At 37.7% G+C, this 23,824-nt stretch overlaps 1 protein-coding gene across 4 annotated transcripts in view; it reads right to left on the minus strand.

Moving 5' to 3' along the window:
• Window positions 1–3,456: 3,456 nt before the first annotated feature.
• The window catches only part of TNPO1 (transportin 1), a 60,405-nt gene continuing 40,037 nt past the window's right edge, over window positions 3,457–23,824 (minus strand). For 3 of the 4 annotated variants that reach the window (XM_072745350.1, XM_072745352.1, XM_072745351.1), the window contains 11 exons: window positions 23,482–23,568; window positions 22,037–22,144; window positions 21,744–21,902; window positions 21,577–21,664; window positions 19,099–19,197; window positions 18,793–18,888; window positions 15,867–15,942; window positions 14,887–14,986; window positions 12,637–12,711; window positions 11,577–11,719; window positions 3,457–9,213 (listed from right to left, as the gene is read on the minus strand). In XM_072745350.1, the coding sequence (XP_072601451.1) occupies window positions 11,612–11,719; window positions 12,637–12,711; window positions 14,887–14,986; window positions 15,867–15,942; window positions 18,793–18,888; window positions 19,099–19,197; window positions 21,577–21,664; window positions 21,744–21,902; window positions 22,037–22,144; window positions 23,482–23,568 (996 nt within the window). In that variant the 3' untranslated portion in view covers window positions 3,457–9,213; window positions 11,577–11,611. The remainder of the gene's footprint in view (window positions 9,214–11,576; window positions 11,720–12,636; window positions 12,712–14,886; window positions 14,987–15,866; window positions 15,943–18,792; window positions 18,889–19,098; window positions 19,198–21,576; window positions 21,665–21,743; window positions 21,903–22,036; window positions 22,145–23,481; window positions 23,569–23,824) is intronic. The other variant, XR_011999152.1, reaches the window with a different exon arrangement.

A 23,824-nucleotide genomic window follows, 5' to 3' on the forward strand; every position in this document is an offset into this window, starting at 1 on the left:
AAGTGCAACAGGACGGACACTTAAGTGAAAAAAAAAAAAAAGATGGATTATTTGACAAAAAAAAAAAGATGGATTATTTGACAAGATCGAGTCCCACGTCGGGCTCCCGGTGCATGGAGCCTGCTTCTCCCTCTGCCTGTCTCTGCCTCTCTCTCTCTCTCTCTCTGTGTGACTATCATAAAAAAAAAAATATTTAAAAAAAAGAAGTGAGCGGCTTGGGACGGGCCCAGCCTCCTGGCACGGCCTGGCCTTGCTGGCACCTCCTGCTCCTTCACAGCAGCCCTGGGACGCTCCTGCCTTGAGACAAACCCCCGCTGCTCATCTTTTGGGCCAGTTTATTTGAACTTTAGACACACGAGCTGCTCATCGTCGGGGAAGCCCTGTTACCTCTATGCTCTTGGAAAGCTCCCACGTTCCTTGAGCGACGTCAGGTTCCAAGAGCGCAGCTGCTCGGGGACCAGGGCGGCCGGGGGCGCTCCCCGCTCCACCGCGGAGGACCTCAGCGTGGGGGTCTGGGGTCATCGCTGCCAGCTCTGCGCCTGCGGCCAGGTCGCCTCCCGGACCCCAGGGGCCTGCCCTCCACTCCCGCCCCCAGCCTCGTGTCCACAGGCCTCAGTTCCCCAAACCCAACCCGGTGGAGGAGCTCCCCCCCCACCCCCCGCCCCCCGTCCGCGGGCCGGTCCGACCCCTCCCCTAAGGCACCTCCAGGAGCCCCCCGCGGTCCCCGGACGCACGCGGCCTGTGCCCGGCCTGGTGACGTCGCGGGTGACAGTCGCCCTACACGTGCCCCGACCGCCGCGAGGCCCGCCTGCCGCTTCCCTTGGCTTGCGCTCGGCGGGAGCGCCATGGGCTCCTCCTGCAGGCTCGGGCTCCACAGCCACCGTCTGCACTGTCCTCCCTGCCGCCACGGCCGCCCCCCACGGGCACCTGCACGGAAGGAGCCTGCGGCGCCCTCGGCAGCCGGGGGCGCGGGACACACGGCAGGGCGGGCTGGACACCGACAGAGGGAGCGGGCGTCACCCCGCGGCCCCCCCTCACCCCGCGGCCCCCGCTCACCCCGTGGTCCCGCATCACACCTCAGCCCCGCGTCACCCCGCGGCCCCGCGTCACACCTCAGCCCCGTGTCACCCCGCGGCCCCGCGTCACACCTCAGCCCCACGTCACCCTGCGGCCCCCATGTCACACCTCAGCCCCGTGTCACCCCGCGGCCCCCGCGTCACACCTCAGCCCCGCGTCACCCCGCGGCCCCGCGTCACACCTCAGCCCCGCGTCACCCCGCGGCCCCGCGTCACACCTCAGCCCCACGTCACCCCGCGGCCCCGCGTCACACCTCAGCCCCGTGTCACCCCGCGGCCCTGCGTCACACCTCAGCCCCACGTCACCCTGCGGCCCCCGCATCACACCTCAGCCCCGTGTCACTCTGTGGCCCCCGCGTCACCCCGCGGCCCCCGCTCGCCCCGTGGTCCCTCATCACACCTCAGCCCCGCGTCACCCCGCGGCCCCGCGTCACACCTCAGCCCCACGTCACCCTGCGGCCCCCATGTCACACCTCAGCCCCGTGTCACCCCGCGGCCCCGCGTCACACCTCAGCCCCACGTCACCCTGCGGCCCCCATGTCACACCTCAGCCCCGTGTCACCCCACGGCCCCCGCGTCCCTGCAGCCCCCACGTCACCCCGCAGCCCCGTGTCACCCCGCAGCCCTGCGTCACACCTCAGCCCCACATCACCCTGTGGCCCCGTCACACCTCAGCCCCCGCGTCACACCTCAGCCCCGTGTCACCCCGCGGCCCCGCGTCACCCTGTGGCCCCCCGCGTCACACCTCAGCCCCACATCACCCTGTGGCCCCGTCACACCTCAGCCCCGTGTCACCCCGCGGCCCCGCGTCACCCTGTGGCCCCCGCGTCACACTGCAGCCCCCGCGTCACACCTCAGCCCCGCGTCACCCTGCAGCCCCCGCGTCACCCCTTAGCCCCGCGTCACCCTGCAGCCCCCGCGTCACACCGCAGCCCCCGCGTCACACCTCAGCCCCGCGTCACACCGCAGCCCCCGCGTCACACCGCAGCCCCCGCGTCACACCGCAGCCCCCGCGTCACACCTCAGCCCCGCGTCACACCTCGGCCCCCGCGTCACACCTTGGTCCCCCCGCGGCCCCCGCGTCACCCCGCAGCCCCCAGCGCACGGAGGGCGCGGCCCTCGGCCCCCGGCCCCGCAGGTGCCCCGGAAGCCCGGGGACCCGATGTCCCGCAGCAGGTGGCTGCCCGGCCGCGCCCGGTGTGCGTCCTCCTGGCGCCCAGGCCAGCGGCTCCCAGGACGAGGACGTGTGTCTCCCAGGAGGCAACGCGAACCCGGGGGGGGCGGGGGGCGGGGGGCCTCGAAGGAAACCGGGCCCGGGCCGGCGGCGGCTCCCCTCAGGCGCCCGCGGCCCACGACCTGCGCAGGGAGTGAAAACATCAAGTCTGTATTTCAGTTTCCCTAAAATGTTAGAGACTTACCAAAAAAAAGGACTTTTTTTTTTTTAAGCTTCGGGTACAACTTCTTTTGCGATTGATTGCCGCAAAAGTGGGGATCCTGAGAAGTAATTCGGCGGCTTCGGGGCATCTTCGCCCACAACCCACGTCCTAGGTTCCGGAATCTCTCTTGAAGATGTGGTCTGTATTTCAGAGTAAGATACCACCCAAATTTCAAAGCTGTTTTTCTTTTTCTTCTTCTCTGCAACAGGACGGAGGTTCTAATATTCCATGAGCAGGTAACAAAAGGAAAGAAATCGGAGGAGCCTCATTTCCCTTAACTTTTCTTTTTTTTTTTTTTTTTTGGTTGCACTCATCTAATTTCAGGTTCCTCCCTTGTTCTGAGATGTCCTAAAATCTCAAATAAAAAAGACCACTCAACAGCTGTGCACACATTTCCCCTGAAATGTATTAATATGTTTAATTTGAATTAGTCACATGCAACTGTAATAACTGGATTACAACCTGAAGAGAAGACGGTCATATTAACTTCCAAATTCACAAGCCTGAATTTTTTGAAGGATAAATAGGGAGCCTTAATAGGACACACATTCATACACATTCATGCAATCTATCCGTACGCGGTTTTATTTATTCAGGACTTCGTCTTTCCTTTTACAGAGCAGTATTTTTCCCTCCTCGCCCACCAAGAACTGAACCTACAATCCGCTGTTTAGGAAACACACCACCGACAGCAGTTAAAGTAAAACATGGGGCAAATGTTCCTTATTTTTTTTTTTTTACATTATACAAATAAAAAACTAATTTAAAAATGGTTGTCAAACAGGAGCGTTCTACGTGTAAGCTAAGGAAAAGAAAAAAAAAAAAAAAAAACCCCTCAAACAAAAACCCCAAACCCTCAAAACAACACAAGACTTATCAGGACCCAAAGTGGGGGGAGGAAAAGAAAGCTCATTTCCTTTCATTAAAAATCAGAGTGAAACATCTATAGTTAAACAACTTTATTAACATAGTCAAGCAGTGATTAACATTCACATCTATTATGTCACATCATACAAATGTAAATACAAAATTACTACAGTACAATATATATTCTCTGCATGATCCAAAATATTTGGTGGCCCCAAAAAACTCTCTTTAAAATTCAGCAGCTTATCAAAAATTAAAACCATATTCTATTTAAAATGAAGATCTGTTAGCACAGAGTTAGACTTCAAGAAATATCAATTTAGTACAGTTTGAGAAGTTGCAGGAGGATATATTTGAAGGACACATTCTAACATAGTGTGGCAGGTACAGGAAACATCAGATTTAAAGCTTTTAAGCATAACTCATACAACCTAAGTTGTCAGCAGAAAGATCCAGTTATTTATAACTAAAGCTAAAACTACTAAATTATTGCACCCAATGTTAACATGAATATTAATTGTAAAACTGCTTTAATAATATGAAGTGAAGTCATTAACCACGTTTAAACATCTCTTCTCACAGATGATAATCTATTAAGCAAAATTAATTACACAGTATTGTCTAATTATTATCTCCATAAAAATCATCCAATCTTAATTTGGTTATATATCCACATAGGAAAACATCAATAAGGTAATATGGGGAAAGTAGAGTGAAACCCCTTCAGGAGGCTGGTATTATTAGGAGGGGACAAACACTGCCTTATAGGCTAACCATGTTATAGTAGGCTTTGAGGAAGATAATTAGATTTGCAAAGTAGCTAATTCTGCGTAATACCAAGCCATAGTAAAAGGGGACTCTAAGGTAGATGAACAAAGATTGTAATGAGAGGGAAAATACTATTTTCCTAATTAGCGATACAATGCTTGGCAAATAGATTTGGTATGGTTTTAAAATGTACAAGAGGTGAAAAAAAATCACCATTTTAACTTCCCTCAAAATCATGCATACAGTTTTTTTTTTTTTTTTAACACAATACATTCTGGGATACAAATCACAATAAACAGTTGCTATAATTTAAATGTATATCTTAAAATTAACATGTATAATAATTAGGCATAAAGAATCCTCTACATATAAGTAATACCAATGGGGGAAAGGTCTACATTAGACTGAAAAAATTAGTCACAAGTCACCTGGAAAGTGTACAAGTGAATGAAACTTTTATGCAAAATTTCAGAGGCATTAGAAATATCTCCGTATTTAACACAGTATGAAATGTATTAAGTAGGTATACAACGCTCTTGCACGGTTTAATTACTAGATGATATTGTTACACAGCGCTTTACTGATCTGATTTTTCATCTAGATTATCCCTTAATCTGAAGACCACAGTTTTAAGATTCCAATGCCTACACTTCAGTAACAGTACTAGTAGCAACAGTTAGTGTTTTCCCCCTTGTAATATTTGCAAAAGACAAAAACAAAAACTCAATAAGCAAAGCTGTGTGTGTTTTATTTAAAGTACTACTAAAGAAGGATTTAAGTTGCAGTTATGCATGGCACACTCTTCTCTTGGGAAGAATGTCTTTTGCACCGTTATCTGTTAATACATTCAATATGAATAATATAGATTAATTATATGAAGCAAAAAACCCACTTTTTTTTTCTTATGGCAAAGGGCTTAAGTTAAATTTAGACTAAAGGGCTTAAGAGATAATTAGTTTAATTCTTGCATTTCAGCTATGCAGGGTGATTTAATACAGGACAAAAAAAAAAAAAAAATCCATTTCCCTAACTTAAAGGTTTGGAGAAAAGGAGGACCAAATTGAGCTCACTTTCAAGGTAAACCTGCATGCAAAAGGCTTGCCAGGAGGGGTCTATATCACCCTAGTCTGCTAGATAAGAACTGGAAAATCTGACTAAATGTAAAGATTCTTCATGAAATACACTAAGAAACAAAGGATGATGACCCCTTATAAGCATATGTCACCAAAGCAAAAAGGATACAAGAGTATTCACCTGAGATAAAACTTGTATCTGAATATTCCATAACTGAGTAGACAAAGCATTTCAATAGAGGAAAGTCAGTTGAAATTATTTTAAAATATACATCTGATCCTATTTTACAATATATGCAATTTAAGCAATTCAGATCAATGAAAAAGTCTTAACAAAAAAAATCACAGTGTTTATCAATATGTTAATTACAAAATGTATGCTACTTATTTCATTTTTAAGATGTAATGGCTTGGTTAAGTGTCTTAAAATCTATTCTTCTGGAACCTAACTTGCGTCACAAAATCAAGTAGCAATAATGTAAAGCATCAGAACTGGCTCTTAAAGATTATTTACATGTTGATTATTTGGGAAATAACCAACTAAAAAATATAAAAAAGTGATTTTTTTTTACACAGTATGAAGTTATTAAAGAGATTAGACAATACAAAAAGCAAAATTCTTTCCTGAATAAATGAATTCTGTGGCACTAAGTTCACGTGCTAATGGACTGACTACAACACTGAACTGCCAAACATGCATTTAAATTATATTAAATACACTTTCTGTTTCCAACTTAGGTTGATCAGCAGCTTTTGTTCTGTTAGAATCCTTCAAAGAGAGAAGCTCGAACAGGAAAAAGAAGGCATATATAAAACAGTAAACACTGACCTCCTGAGGTTCCTACAACATAAAAATATTCAAGTAGAAAATCTACATCACTTAGCAGCGGCTATTTCTGTAGTTGAGCACACTAACAGCACTTTAGTGTGTAAGGAGCAGATGAAGTAAGCCGTGCTTTAAGCATGCCAAGAGGCAGAAAACACTGGAATGTAACAAAGACAAACACAAGTTCATAGACATTCAGTCAACATTCAAAACTAGTAAGACTACACCACAAGAATTAAGTTGCTTTATATATATATCCCATGATGTATTTAGTTTTATCAGAATAATAAACGCTAAATCAGAGCTTACCTCAAAAGATAACTCAAATGGCTTCTGCAAATTCCTATGCTATACTATGCATCTGAAATATAAATTAGGAAGAAACAATAACCTGGGGGGAGGGGGAGGGGAGAAACACAAAACATCCAACCCCAATCAGGTTGCCAGTCGTATTTACTTATTAGTTTTACCGTCTATTTTTAAATTAAATTCCTTTTAATTTAAAAACAGGTTAAGGGACAAAAATGGGCACATTCTTGTGTTACATATCTGCTTAATTGGAAACCAATTCTTAACCGAATAGGTGACAAATTGCTTTTCAGTCAATATAAAATGGTCAATCACAGGTCCAGATACCTTTATTGAAGGTTGTTTTTATATGTTTGTCTTAGTCAAGTGTTTAGAGAAGACTTTTGCCATTTCTTTCAACTTAAATTTTACTTATTCCAGAATACTAAGATATCTCTCATGTTAAATTCTAAAAAATATTTGAAAAACTATAGCATATCAGTAGGATTTAAGGATAAAACAGCTACTCTCATCAGGTTTTCAAGACTATGAAGCAAATTTTGAGCTCCCAGTGAAGCAAGGTACTAGAAAGCAAAATGCTACATACCCTTTGGATCCAACTTATAATTAAAAAAAAAAAAAAATTGGACATTATAAAATAGGATTTAATTTCAGGCTCTACAGACTGAAATTTGCAAAGCCAAAGTAGAGGAAAAAAAAGTGAAAGAACATGTTTAAAAAAATACACACATATATACACACACACACACACAATAACAAAAACCTTTTCTGCATGCTACCATGCATCTGAAATTTTTTTGAAACGGTATTTTAAAATTCACACGCATACAGCTCAAACTTCGGTGCAATGGCTGTATCATTCAACACCTTTAGAAGAACAGAACCATGCAAAGAGGAGCAACTGCTTATAAAAATGGTTATTCAGGATTTATTCTGCAATGCAAAGGTGACAAACTAAAATATAAAAAGGTTGTTATGGCTTAACATTTTTGTTGCAGATTAAATATGCAGCATTGAAAAATGGAAAGGTGTGGCTTCATCTCTGACCAGCAGAGTTAAAAAGAAAAATCTCTCCATTTTCCTTCATCATCATGGGATACACTGTTCAGGCAATCCAAATTAATAAAGACTTGCACTTTCATATGGACACAAGATCAAGTGTACCAGTTAGGTTTTCACATTCACAGTATATAAGAAAATACACATGGAAGGAAAAGTAAAGGGTTAACTTAACAAGGATTTATTCACAGGAATACATGTAAGTAGAGAAAAATAACAGAAAAGCTAAACAAATGAAATGAAGAGGATCCAAACCAACTTTCACTCTGTAGCTTTTTACTTGCACCCTGTGTGCATATATATCTAGGGCACAGAGGGCCACCAACATGCGCCAATACAGTGTAGGAACCCTGCATTACATCCATTAACTTAAACATATCTTTAAGATCATGCTTTGAACAAAAAAAAGAAAGCTTAGAAGGCAATATGTTGAGTGGGAATAAACATTGAAATAGAGCAATCATGTCTTCAACTTCTACAATTGTCTTTATGTGCCAACTAACATTTATGCAGCCTCTTACAGATCTTTTACCATGTATTTTAAGGTTTAGAAGTTTCGATAAAATCACTAGTATATAACCATGCAGAAAGCACATCACACTGACAGCACAGAGGCAAGGATTTTGCACAGGTATATCAGCTTTCCACATTGTGCGGGTTACACACAATACAATATCAATCTTACTCCTAACAAGATCCTAAAAAGATATTTCAAGGCCTAGCTGTAAACTACAGTACTTTATATCTATATTCTTAATAAAAATAAAAAATCCACAAATCTTAAAAAGGAATTTTAAATGCAGGGCTATATTGAATTGGTAAACCGCAACACAAACTGGCGCAACAGAGGTAAATGAATACCAATCTCACTCTATGTGATGCAAGCATGCTACTTTCCCACTAATTTAAAGTACTTTCAATCACTATGAGCCAGAATGCATGCCTGAACCTTAAACTGCACTTTAAAAAAGAACATCTTGGCCTAGAAATTAAATCTAATGAAGTACAACCATCAAATTATATCCACTACATTAATGTTTTAATGCAAAATCAAGATGTCAATCTTTAGTCTGATACGCCCAACCCCATTTATTCCTCCCTCCCTGCCCACCCCACAAAGGTAAAAGGAGTGACTCATTTGGCATTTCACAGGGTGCTTCATTGTTTCAATTTGTTTCGTTTTATTTCCAACTTTTTGGGGGTACCTTAAATTGTAACTTCCAAGAACCTGCTTCTGCTATGGGTAGGCAAGCTGATTTTAATTCTATTAGCTTCATTTGTGTAGTTCTTCATCAGCATGCAAAAACAAGGCCCCAACATGTGGGAAAATTTATAAAAATTTTTAAATAATAATAAAAAAAAAGCTTCTTTACTGTTTGTAACCCCCATTCTTAGGTTTCCTTTATTGTGCGCTATAGAATTTTTCCTCTTTCTCATCCCTATGCATCATTTATGTGGTTCTTGTTTTGGTACAATTCCCCATAATATTGCAGGATGTACTGTTTTGTGAGTAGACTGAATAGGTTTTTTTTTTGTTTGTTTGTTTTGTTTTTTGTTTTTTGCTTCTTCACATCCAGTGCGGAGTTGTAATTGGAGACAGATTTCCACCCACAAAGGCTCCAGATGTTAAAACGTTTCCCAACATCGACTTAATACAGTGACGGCAACACCTCCCTCCCGCCCCTCCCAGTAGGGTTGGGATTGTACTGTATTCCCTACTGGTTTACCCTTCCCCCCTGTAAAGGGTAACATTTTCCCTGGGTGCAGAGGCTCCCTCATAGTCTCCAAGACTGAAGGACCTGTAAGAAAACAAAACAATTTTATATTTTAACATTTGTTTCTCTTAAAGCCAGTGAAACACAAGACTAATTAAGAATGCTATCTCTAACTAAAGAAAATGAGAAACGGGACAAACTGCCTAAGATCATGCCGGCAGTCACTGATAACCCATTTGGTACCTTCCCCTATGGTTTTCTCCCCCCCCCCCTTTTTAAAAATATTTTATTTATTTATTTATGAGAAACACAGAGAAAGAGAGGCAGAGACACAGGCAGAGGGAGAAGCAGGCTCCATGCAGGGAGCCCGATGTGGGACTCGATCCCAGGTCTCTAGGATCATGCCCTGGGTCGAAGGTGGCACCAAACCGCTGAGCCACCCGGACTGCCCTCCCCTATGGTTTTCAATGGCCATGGCATCAGATGTGAAAAGTGACACCACGCTAGGGACATGCAGAGAGAGGTGTGGAGCTCTACATCATATAGATGCAATTCCGGGGGATGCCTTGTAGGATGCTATCCATCTCGTTTTTCTCCCCCTTTGCATGAGGAGCCTCGAATAGAATTGGTTATTCCTCACTTATTTAACAAGTTGCCGTACTTTTATCAAAATCAAAGAATGTTTTCTTTTTTAAAATAATCCTTTACTTGGTAAGAATGAAAACATTACCTTTTGGGGGTTCACAATATGCCCAATATTAAGCAAACAAAAAATCTAATTCATAAAAAAATAAAGGAGCATTACTGTGTGTTGGCTGTCTGGTGAGTTCTAGTTTAGGAGGCACTAAAGGTGTTCACACTGCACTAAGGTCACTACATTCAGCAAAAAGTAAATTTTAACACCTGCCTTCTTGATATTTATTAATAATTCTTCGGATCCTATCCTAGTCAGCCATTTCCTATGCTCTCAGACCCGATTTTCCTGTTGAGGACTTTTTCAACACTAGCAGTTTTAATGGTAAGAAACACATTAAGTAATAAGATTCTAGGATATTGTAATCAGTGCCCGATAGTGGTCCTTTCACAACAAAAATCTACTAACCACTCATGCCAAACACTGGACATTTATGAAGACTGATATGAATTCACAGAGGACGATTAGCCCATCTGTGGAAAAGTGCAAGCAGCAACTTTTCTCTGCCTCTGAGAAAAAGAGTATAAAAAAAGAAGAGAAGATACTGATCCACTTTTATCTCTAATTAGCAAACTGGTAATTACTTTATACTTTGTCTTAGAACATGATCAACTTGGTACAGATCACGAAGATAATAAAGCTGAAAGTGCTAATTGAAGATTCCACTCACTGTTCTATCTTTCAGGCCTTGATGTTGAGTCATTCTCATCTATTCCACTTTCATGATTTAACATAAAGACAATGAAGCACTATTCCCAAACGCCAAAGCCACAAAGACTCAAAACTACAGGGAAAAAACACATTCAGGGCTCTGAGATAGTCCAGGGGCTGCAAGTCCATTCCCACGGCCTTGTAGGTTACACAGCCTGGATGGGGAACTCTTTCCAGGGTTAAAAACTAGCTCTAAGTAAATAAGCAAGGGAACCAACAAAAATTCCAACTGAGAAGATGATTAAGTTTGGGGGACATCTTCTGGATGCACACCGAGTACACACTCTGGCCCTCCAGTCAAGTATGTCTCACCTCATGTTCAGGACCTAAAGAAGTGTATCCCTGTTCACTGTACTGATCCGAATTCCTAACTAACGTTTATTGAGCTTACTTTACTAAGCTCAATTTAGTAAAATAAATTTAGCAATATGCTAAATTCTGGCATCACATATAGTTCAATATTTACAAAATAGCTCAAAGAAGGAAGTGAAGCTAAGAGATCAGGACTGTTAGTTCAACTTCAGTACAGAAGAACCGAAGGAACAAGAGTCCATACGGACTTACCCCTCTACCACCCCAAATCCAAAAAGACTCATCCACTGTCCAGACAATTTTAAAATACTGTGCTGGCCGCATGGTAGATGCTCAATAACATAAAAACTGAAAAAAAAAATGAGTATTAAATATTCCTATCTACTGAGCCCCAAACTGTAGCAATACTAGTGGGTTCTTCCCTAAAGCTCACAACACAGAAGTCCTTGATACATCAGGGACTATAAATTCATGCTTCAAAATAATTTTTATCCCGCCGGTGAATTTGGGTGAAATCTTACAGGAGGAAAAAAAAAAAAAAAGATTAGTTTGTTTAGTTTCTAAAAAAAAAAAATTCTCTAGCCTTAAGTAATTTCAAATTTCAAGTCTAATATAGCATGAGATAGTTTTATTTAATATCTGTGGAAAACGTATAGCTTTTATGCTGCTCAGTGATTTTAGATTGTAGTCTCTTCACCCTGAAAAACTCCACAAACTTCTTGCAACTTACCCCTAATTATGGGACTGCAGCTTAAGTGTATGACATTAAACACCATAAAAAGCTGCAAGACGCTCTTTTAAGGGAAGCGGAAACTGGTCAGAGAAACGCCTCCAATTTTCATCCCCAACTTGATTTTTAAATCCATGAAGGATCTGCAAAAAGTAAAAAGAAAAAATCGTTAATTTATCAGTAACAAGAGAAAAACAACAATTTGCATTGCTTCTTAAGTAAAACACTACTTATTGACTTTCTTTTTCTAAAGTTTTATCCCTTTTGAAACAATAATTCTCAAACTTTGTTGGATTCTATAACATTCTGTCCATGTCTTGCCTAAAAGCACCTCATAATATATCCTAAGCTTTGCTTTGAAAAGTTTAGAATTCAGCAAGGGTCCCACTAACAGGTGTATGCTAAGCAAACTCGGACCTAATAGTAATGAACAATGAACACAACAGTACAGAATTCATCCAAGGCATAAAACTTCCATGCCACATTAAGTTTTTTCAAATTAGAAATATACAAAGCTTTAGGTGCATGTCTGCAACCACAGGTGACTAACTTCAGTATCAGAGAATTCAAGTGATTCACTTGATTTCTTATTTTGTGACAGATGAGTACTGGTTGGAGTTAATCCAAAGGGACGTGACTAAAACAAAGAACTAAACAGATTTGATCCCTGTGGATTTGATCCCTGTGGATCAAACAGATTTGATCTGAAGTGGAAACCACTTCAGATTTACTTTGTTCAACAGTTTACATTATACTCCAAATCTGAGTCAGCTGTCATTGAAAATATGTGCTATTTTGTCTAAGGTGTGATAATGGGACCACATGAATCTGTGGTATTGCCCGAGAAAAGATTTTTGAGGTGTGTGTGCTGCCGATACTGAGTCACTGCCGTACCTTAAGATCAAGCCAACTTCTTTGCCAAAAACAAAGGTTATATAGTCTACCAATATTGATTTGGAGAGTCTAAGTTTCATATGAGCTTTAAAAATAATTTACACTTTCCAACTAGGATTGTAATAGTCCCAATATGTTCATCATAAAGACTTTCTAGTTACCTTACCTTACAGAACATGTCTCTCAGATCATCTTTTGGGTTAATCCACGATGCAACAGCATCACAAAAAAATATAAAATCCTGTAACAAGCAGGAAACACACCTTAGGTTGTTATTAGTCAAAAACAGCAAAACGAATGAATTCATGACAGAATCCTGCCTCAAAAAAACTTAAAAAAAAAAAAATCAACTATGCTTAAGAATTTTAAAATAACGGTTGTCTTCATTGTTCCACCATCAAGGAACCTCTACTCATTCAGTTTATATTGGAATTTAAGGCCCTTTTGTATTTCTTTTTACATCACAAAATCCCAATCTCGCAAGCATGTAGCACACCAGCAGCGGACTGAAACTATCAAATGAGCAACTAACTTAAAAACACTTCATATATTGAACACATAAATTCAATAATCTCACAGTTCTGACTGGCCTAGAAATAATTTTAAAGCTACCTAAGTATATTCCAAATAAGCTTGATCTGAACTATGGGAATGAACAGATCTAAATTTCAAATGGAAACTTAAAAGGAAAAAAACTTAGAAGAAAAATTAATTATGTAGTTATAAATAATGCCTAATTCAACCCAACCCAGTGCAAACAAACGGGAACAAAAAATCCACTGTTCAATTACTAGAATAAATTGGGTTATTCTCACTACAAGAACAAAGAGACAACAGGTATATGCTTTAAATGTTTCGTTTAAGTATTTTTCAATCTTGACTATCATACTGAAACAGATCAATAGAGCATTGAAGACATCGCTTATGTTCTGATGTCAACTACTTAAGATTTTACAAATGTTAAAGCGCTTTCTTAATTTTGAAATTTAGTGACTGAAGTATGTGCATAAAATATTGAAGCAAATAAAATTCCATGTGCCTGAAGTTCATGGTTCATTTGAATTATGATTGTCTTTCAAACATCAAAGTCTGATGTTAAAAATTTAACATGTGTACACATACATCTATAATTTGTGATTAAAAACATAACTAATAAAAAATAAAACTGAAGATATTTTCTTTTAACCACATTCAAATAAAAATATATAAAAAGCAGGTATTTCTAACCAACTCTTTAAGTGATTTAATGACCACACATATTATGTGTTCCTTTCACAGTCTTAATATTAATTCAAAAACAAAATAATAAAATCCTGATGGGAAAAGGATTCTTCTTAATATAGTATACATTGTATCAGACAACTCTAAAAAAACACATTTAAGATGACAAAAAGTTCTTGAGTATTGAAAAAAAAACAGAAAACTTAATGCCAGGAATGGGATTTTTGCAACTAGGGACTATTTCCAAAGATAGTTCCGGTTTAATACTAAGTTATTGTTTTACAAATGTGAAGTCGGTCAAAAGATTTTTTTCCACTTCTGATTTATAAGTTTTCAATGCCTAACACCACATTAATTTGAATCTTACAAGCCAGTAATTAATAATGTTTCTGAACCTGAATTAACAAATAACACAGTCACATTAACAGAAGAGGGGAGGTATCAAATGTATTAATTAAAAGATGTTTGTCTTGGAAATTAAAGGCTATTTTGCTGGAAACACCTCCCATACTTTCTTTTCCTTGCAATTCATCTGCTGAGCAACCTGGGATACTTTAACCTAGAGTTCCACCGCCTGCATTTTATTTTGTTGATCTCGTACACATGGCGCCAATCAACATGTTCCTCTGTTTTGTGTGTCTTGCAAATTTCGTATCTGATACTTTTGCCAAATAATTTTTTTAAATGCTAAAAATGTCTAGATATTATATGAACTAAGAAACGAGGAATAAATCATAAGCCCTCCAAGTTAAAACAGTTTCAATGGCTAATTCAGTATTCTATTTTGTGCACTAATGAATTTCTAAGTAACAGAAAGTAACCTACTACTTGGGTCACTCTCTTTAGTGTAGATATCTGCAAATTCAACAAACTAATATTCAATGGAAGGAGGCGTGTGCAAAAAAAGATAATGGGGATGAAATATGCTCTGGTTTAATTTGAGACAAGAATAATAACTTTAGTATCCCAGTGCTATTTATTTCATGACAAAAAAAGTTTCAGGAAATCATAAACAAGCATTATCATCTCAAACTATTAGAAAATATACAACTTTTTAAGAACTTAATGTTTTTAGTGTCTTTGAAAAAATATGTAATATATGTGACATTTTCCTAATTAAAGTGTTTAAAAGTTCATGCTTTAAAATTTCATTATTTATAACATTAAAAGTCAGAAAATCTTTGTGACATCTTACTTGGATTACTCCACTGGGATTCACACTGATCATGGTACAAATCCCACGAAATGCTGAATCCTTTTCCTCATTGTCCCTTATGTTTCTGAGAGAGGTGCACCTATTAAATTATAGAACTGAGTTTAGCATTTAAGTAAAAAGCAGGTTCAATCACAATACTAATGGACAGTATTTAATGGAATAAGCACCACAGTATAGATAATGTTTAGAGTTAAGGAATTTTTCATCAAGTTCACATTTCTCATTCTTCCTGCATGTCTGGCCCATCTAATCTCAATGTAGTGGAAGCCTTGAAATTCACATTTTCTTATTAATAGATTGCATCTATAAAATGGACAGCTGATTTTAATCTATCTAAACTGTTAATGAGGCTGAGCCAAGAGTAAATTATGAATTTTTAAAACTGTATTATGACTTGTATTCCATTAAACACTACTAAAAATGACTTGAATTGAAAGATTATCAATTGAAAGAAGCAGAACATAGGATATACTGCCACAATATAAACTACTGTTATACAACTTATGGTGTAGATGTTTAACTTTACATTAACAAGCAAATAAGGCTTTTATACATAACGTAATTTAAACATGTATTTCTTAATGCAATCCAAGTTTTCAAATTAATTCTAAAAAAGAAACAATGCAAAAACCTAAATTTATAGAATTTGCATGCATCTTTATTTTACTGGTGGATATTTAAATGCTTTTCATGTATAATCAAGCTTTTTAACACAGCAAGCATGTGACAATCTTATCCCATGCATCAATTAGTCGTTAGCCACAACATAAAATAAATATACATGACGATGCTACTGAAAAACCTCACAAACCTGATAGGACAAGATTAGTCACATGGTTGGCAATGATTAAGGATTGTGATTTTTGTAACCAACTGAAAATATATCTAAAAGTGAGATAGAAAGAGAAAGAAAGAGTGAAGAAAAATGAATTAAAAAAAAAAGATTGAATAATACACACCAGGGTCTTATAAACTGCTGTAGCATGGGGGCCACCTCTTGAGGACAAACGTAACCAAGACGACCAATTGTTATTGCTAAGGTAACGCAATCACGGTTATACACCACCAAACGCCAACCAAGACATGAGCAAATGAGGGGGAAGGAGAAAAAATAAAGAAAAAACAACAAATAACTCAGAAACAGAAACCAACAGAATTTGTGTATGATAATAAACATAAGATTTCACCAGTGCTGTTTATTACCACCCCCTAAAATAAGGGGCAGCAACATATATGGCATACTCTTGGAAAAAGGAAAACAAAAGGAATTAAAAAAACTTTAAAGATTGAGAGAACACCAAAAACCATGATGAATTGCTTTTCTCGCTCAATCTAATATGAAAATACTGTTATTAAAAAGATGAGCGATTAAATGCATGGATTTAGAGATTTTCCATTCAGAACCAGTTGAATTTTCAGAATTTAATAATGAAATCTATGTTTTTCCCCCAAGAAATATTAGTAAATGTGAATGATTACATTTCTGAATTGTTTACTCAAACACAGTTCTCAGAAGTTAAAACAGTTAAAATTTCTTTACTTCTCTATGTCTTTTTAAATAAGTGATTTTCAATCTTTTAAAATCATCTAGGAATTTAATCCCAATTTAGGTTGTTTTGTTTGTTTGTTAACATTTCTAAAACAAACCAGTGGACTATCTGTTGCCTGATAGAAAAATCAACCATCAAATTTTAGGTGTTGTAGTATACACTGAATAAATCAATTGGTCAATCATTTGGTGCTGTGTCAAATTCCGTTCCAATAAACCTCTGATGGTGATGACCAATGGTAACAACTCAAATAGCCCACTAATTTCAAACCGTATTTGACATGAAGGAAATTTACAGTCCACTGTAATGACGTGATATGTGGACGGAACAAATAATCTGTCTTTGCTATAAAAGGCATAGCACAAAATAGATAATAAGACATTATACTGATCACATGCTAGTACTTTACTTAAAAAGAATTTCGAAGTGGGAATTACTCAAAACATATTCACCATCAAAATTCAGGAAGTTTTTAAACTTACGAAGAGCTAAAAGAAGTTGCAACTCAGAACTGCATTCTGCAATTCAAAGGTACATACATATAAATACATTTATACACAACGGGAAAAAAAATACAAACAGAAAACAAACCATAAGGTGCTTTAATGGTGTTCTCTCAAAAACTTACAGGTTAACCTTTCATAAAAAAAGGGTGGGGGGGAGGGGTAAAGAAAAATGTTTTAAGGATTACTTGAAGCAAACTACACAGATAATACTAAAATCCAGCAGATTCATATGAAGCAAGAGAAAGAAAACCTATGTTCAAAAGACACAAACTATGCAACATTCTCATTAAACAGGCAAGTATGAACAATCCAATGAAACATGCGATAAAGCAGATGATGGTCCATTGAGAAAGTTCAGTGTAGGATATACTAATTGGAAAAAGAGCAAATAACCGCATACACTAAGGAATTGGCTTTATGAAATATTAAGAAAATGTAGAGCTGCTAAAATCTACAGACATTAGCCACTAACAATGATCTTATTTTAGTAATTAACACCCACCCCGCCTTTTGGATAAGGAAAAATGGAAACATTTTCTGCAGCCACTTGTGATAAGATTAATCCAGTGAATCCCAAGTGTTTTTTCAATCATATCAATTTAATCTGTCAACTTGATGGGCATTATCAACTACTTTTGATTTAGAGTAAAATCATACTTAGAATATAAACTTATAAATAAAGCCAATTTGTTAAAGGAACTGTATAACAAATTCACAAGCTGATATCCCACAAGAAACTTTAATATACATTACATTCAACATTTATTTGCAGTTATGCATTCACATTTAAAAATAAATAGGAAGTTTCTTTAGGTTCAACAGTAATTTTATAATGGCAAGTGTTCCAAATCTGAATGTCATGTATAGGTACTGCATTCTAAAGAGATAAAAACCTGACAAGATTTCATAACCATCCTAATACACAGATTTTTGTACTTTTCAGCAAGACAATCTAATTCACTTTATGATATAAACAGTACCCATACAGCCAAACAGCTATAAAACTGTTTCTTAATTCAAAGATTTCCTTCCATACCAATAAACATATCAACTTTAATCACATTAAAAAACTTTCTATATTCAAAAAATATAAAATTAAAATGTCTTTGAAAACAAATTTTCTTATTTAAGAAATCTTATTTTAAACTTTATCCAGTATTTCAGTAAATCCCTGACTATATTTACTGGAATTCTCTTAGTTACATAAAGAAAAGGATGTGCCTGATTTGAAAACAAAATTCACATCTTTTATCATTATTAACAAAATTCAGGGAGGGTGGGAAGAAATCACCCTGAAATGTGTTCTATAGTATGGAAGGTACTCTTTAATATCAACATGCTCTCTATAAATGCAAAAGAGAAACAAGCCTCCTGAATAAAAATCCCACAAAATACTGCCTAAGTTCTCAATTTGAAGGAAAATATACAGTGAAATATGAAATACACATGCATTGTTAACCAATTATAGCCCCTATACTGATGTCTATTTTTGGTCACATTTTTGTAGATGAAAAAAATTACTTCCCAGCTGCCAGTTACTCTCTGAATTAACATAAAATTAAAATTCATATTGTTCAGTAGTTATTTTAGCTGGGGTCCATTCTAGGGAGTGTTAAAACACATAGAATAGAGGAACAGTGTTTTTTAAAGTCTCTGACAATTGGTAATGCAATACACTTAAAACAGTACATATCATTACTGAGAATCTCAAATAGCCGTTAATAATTAGCTGTGCTTCTATAGCTAGCTTTGCTTTGGTTTCTCTACGCATCTTAACCTTAAAAGGCAAATAGTTTTCTCTTCACCATAACAGTTCAGTCATGTGGTACCTGTATTCTCTAACAACGTCTTTGGTGTGTTGGGTCTGTTAATGATTTCTACAAGCTGGTGCAACACCATAGGAATATAAGGCTGCATCTCTATACCTAAATCACCCCAAAAGAGAAAACAAAGAAAGAAAAATTTCAATGTTAAAATATATCAACATAAAATACTTTTTTGTTGCCTTTATTAACTGTGATATAAGTTTATAAACATATGTAAATAACTCATTTAGATTAAAAAGAAAAAGCAATTACAAAAATACTAAGGAGTCTAAAAAACTACAGGGCATTTAAAGGGGAAAAAGATCTTACCCATTTGAATGGAGATTTCTCCAATTGCCCATGTGGCATTATTGCAGACTGAAATGAACTCTGGATTTAGGTTGGTTCCCAATATAGGCATGAAATCAGCTAGAAAAAAAATTTTTTAACAACTATGTAGTAAACTTTTCAACAGCAGTGTATTGTGCTTTAAAGGAAATCTACTAGGTAGAAACTGAAATCTAGGCAAGAAACAGCAATTTTTAAAAGGTTTTCACAATATTTAAGAAAGTGAAAGAGGCCAATATCTGGCCACTGAACTTTTTATGAAGTAGACCAGGAAACATCAGCTTTGGTCTATTTTAGGTATCATTAAAACGAGTTGGTCAGAGTAATCACTCTTGTTTATCAGATGGAGAAAATTCAAATTAAAAATGAGGAAAACATGATACAACTTTCTTCAAAGCTAGTTTTTCACACACACAAATTTCTTAAAAAAAAATAAATCAATGATTTTGGCTTTTAAAGTGACTTTTACCTTAGTGCTCAGATGGTGGTCTCTAAATATCATTTTCCACTTAAAAGGAATGAGGGCTTTAGGAGAAATGTCTCATTGCAGGCTCAAAGCAGGAAATGTACAAAACAAGCCTGGACTATTTTGTCATACCAGGAAGGACCAAGAAGCCAATTGGCTTAAGCTCCCACTGCCAGTGGTAGGACAATTTGAGCATCATGAATTCATACTGACACTCAAAAAGAACCAAACACAAACAAAAACTAAACTCTGAAACACAATATAGATACCTGTGGAAGATGCTGGGTATCATTTCATTATTTTGAAAACTGGTAAACAAAGAGAAAGAATCAAGTAATTATCCTGCCTCCCCTATATGGTTTGTACCTCACGGTAATAATACTGGTATGAGAAATGTCTTTATGTATTCTCACTGTTAAATCAATAATTAGAGTATTATCGTTTTTAAAAAAAAACCCCAATAAGTTAGTAGACTTAAGCCAGGGTTTCTATATCCTCAGCAATACTAATAATTTGGTCCAGATCATTCTGCCATGGGGGGAGGGGGGCATATGGAGAGGGGAGGGTACTTTATCACTCATTGTCTGATGTTTAGCAACATTCTTTGCCTCCACCTACTAAATATGAGTAACACATCCCCAGGGTTAAGTAAAATGTCTCCAGACACTACCAAGTGTTTGGAGTTGAAGGTATCAAAATTGTCCCTGGTTGAGAAACTCTGATCTAGAAAATAATAACCATGGTTGATAACAAAGAGAGAGAGAGAGAGAGAGAGAGGTAACTAGACAGTGTACCTCCTGAAAAAGATACACATGGTTCATGAAGTCTTTAAAAAAAAAAAATCCCTTCATAGAAGTTTAAATTCATAAAAACTAAATCATGTGGTAAATATTTATAAAATAGCTATTCATAAGAATTCACTAGTTTCATTCATAGTAGTATGTTTAAACATGAGGGTTTAATATAGCATAATTAATGTTATTATCCAAAGTTCAGAAATACACTTGTTAACTGAGAATTGGGTGAAATTGGTCAAAGGGTACAAACTTCCAATTATAAGTTTTGGAGATGCACTGTACAACATGATGATTGTAGTTAACGACATTTTATGTTTGAAAGTTGCTAAGAGAGATCTTAAAAGTTCTCTTAATAAGGAAAAAAATTCTTTTAAGTACATGAATTGATGAATGTTAGCTAAACTTACTGTCATTTTGCAATAGATACTTATATAAAATTATTATGTCATACACCCAAAACTTACACAATGTTGTATGTCAATCATATCTCAATAAAACTGGGGGCAGGGAGGGAAAGCTAAAACACCCAGAGTATACCTCTATCAAATGAAAAAACCATTTCAAGTCCATGTTTTAAACCATGGTCCACTAAACTGTGTATTGTAAGAAACTATCATCCAAAACATTGGGATATAGAAGTGAAAGAAAACAAAAACCCATTTAAATCCATGATTCTGATAGCAATTCACAGTTTACGTTATTCAAGGAATCCCTTAGTATCATCACAAAAGGCTAAGACAAATGCTATACTATTAGAACAAAAACAAATCATTACTTTAAACTGTTTGAAGAGTTTCCTATGATGGCTGAAGAAGCACACTGGTTTATCATTACAAAGACTATTATTACTTCTGGGTACCTCTAACCCCCCAAAAAGAGGCTACTCAAAAATTACCAGGAAACTAGCATAAAGGTACCAAGGTTTGATAGGTGGCTTGTCCTTCACACTACAGTAATACTTTTCCAGCTTTTCTCCAGTCACATGAGTGAGTGCCTAATGAGCTGCTGGAGTGATAATGAATTTAGCAGAGCAAGGGGGTTCCTATCCTACCTGCTTCACTCGGGGCAGCTTTAAGTAGTAAAATGTACATTTATAAATGTTGGGATTCCAGGACATTTCAGTCTAAGGATACAGAAATATAATTGATGTAAAACTAATTTAAAAAAGTGCATCATGGCAGTAGGAAATACTCATACCTATACAAGGCTTAACATGCTGAAAGCAAGCTTTCGTCAGGTCACCTAATAGGGCGAAGGAACTCTGTCGAACTTCTGGCATTTTATCCTACAAGGAATAAGAAGAAATTAACCCAATGTGACACAGAGAATCCGGTTTTAATACATTTTAATTTAACAAGTCTCACCTGCATGCACTGATACATTAGTGTTAGAATGTTACTTCGGGCTACTAGCTGTTCAATGTTGCCTCCAAGTCCTTCAGCCAGGCCACTCAGTAAATCAAGAGCCACTATCATAAAATCTTTATCAGGAGCCTCATATTGATCTGGTTGAGCATTGTTCAGCTGAAATTAGACAAAGGGTTTTAAAAAAACTTACTTTGATCAGTTAAGTGAAAAGATTTGTATACATTATGTCTATCCTTAGAAAAATGTTTATGATGCCAAGGAGGGCAGGTATAAATAGTCTTTAAAAATACCATGGCTTGTGCAAGAGTCTTCTGTACTAGGTTTACGCAGCGCTGGTACACAGGTTCACAGTATGGAAGGAAACCAGACTGCAGGGCTGTGGCAACTGAAGATAGGCACTAGAAAAAAAAAAAATCAGGTACAAATGTAAATTTCTGGTTATACGTAAAATGATGATAAATGCTTAAGAGTGTACTCAGTAAAATTCTGGTCATTTATGAGCTCGTTCTACTATTCTATAATAGGTCATCTTTGCAAACCTCTCCTCTTTGGATGCGACTCACTGTTGTTTAGTTTGCTGCTGGTAAGGGGAGATTTCCTCCAAGAAAAAAAGTTTCTGTAATGAATATTATCCTTAGAGAACCAGACTAAGTATTATGTATTCCTATTTTTTCCCTCAAATATAAGAGGTATTTGTTTATACTCTCAACCTGCTCAATGATGTAGGCGACTTTAATGGGCACCTTCTGAGCCCTGCCTGAAAATAAATCTATTTAATCAGAATGATCCTTGTTTTGTTGGGCCCAGAATTAGCCAAAGCTCTTAGTTATGGAAGTTTTTACTTCGGCTACGGACAAACCATGGCATAAGTGGTGACCACTGAAATGACAGGGGAAAGAAGAATGATAATGACTGAAATGGCTCTACCAACACCAATTCATTTAAGTTATTACATTTGATTATGTAATAACATAACTGAATTACTTTCAGTTATTTGAATAACTTATCAAATATCAAGCCTCAACCTGGACAAAAAAGGGTAAGTCCCTCTTTATTAGCACCAAGGCTTGATGCTACTTCACATTTGACTGTATGTGTGTATTTACACAATAGGTATATAACACATAAAATAATTTGAACTATATTAATTATTGTGGCATAGTTATGTTTCCATATAAAGAAATGCGATTAAATATAGGATATTAATAGGCTAATACAAAAAGATCTCCAAGATATTTGATTACCAGTGAAGCAAAGCAATCAAGAAAACATGTAATATAATCCTGATGACCTTAAAAATACAAACCCAACCTAACATATCCATTATGGTTTTTCTATTTTACAGTATTTCTTAGTATGGATGTACCATAATTATATTTTTAAAAAAGATTTTATTTATTTATTCATGAGAGACACAGAGAGAGAGGCAGAGACACAGGCAGAGGGAGAAGCAGGCTTCCTGCGGGGAGCCCGATGTGGGACTAGATCCCAGGACCCCGGGGTCACAACCTGAATCAAAGGCGGATGCCCACTGCTGAGCCACCCAGGCGTCCCTGGATGTCCCATAATTAAAGTAAGGGCAGTTAACATACTTATTCAGCATTTTAACAGGAATGCTTCAAAATGTACATCTATTAATATTTTACTTATCACATATACCCACATTTTATACTTACACAGGTGTTTCTGATTAAACACACTATTAGATTAATTAAAGGTTACCAGATTAGCATACCTCAAGTAAAGGGAAGAGATCTTTATCTTCATCCTTTAACATGTTCCATTTCTGGATCAGCGGAGGCATTAGCATCTGAATATATTCCTATTTATAATGATGAAAAAACACATAAAGCTCCACTATCATATGTAAATAAGTCCATTTTGGGTCTATGAAAATTAAAATCCGTTTAAAGTAATTGTGTAAAATCATTATGGAATGCATTTTAAGCCTCAGTCTGCTCCACTTAACACCTTAAAATTTTTTTTTCTGCTTTTCATTTATATAACCTTGTTCTATTTTTAAGTCATCTTATACCCTTTTTTGAAATAAAATGTATACAAATGTACCACTACACAAA

This window comes from Vulpes vulpes, unplaced genomic scaffold (genome assembly GCF_048418805.1).
Source record: "Vulpes vulpes isolate BD-2025 unplaced genomic scaffold, VulVul3 u000000652, whole genome shotgun sequence".
Taxonomy (NCBI): Eukaryota; Metazoa; Chordata; class Mammalia; order Carnivora; family Canidae; genus Vulpes; species Vulpes vulpes.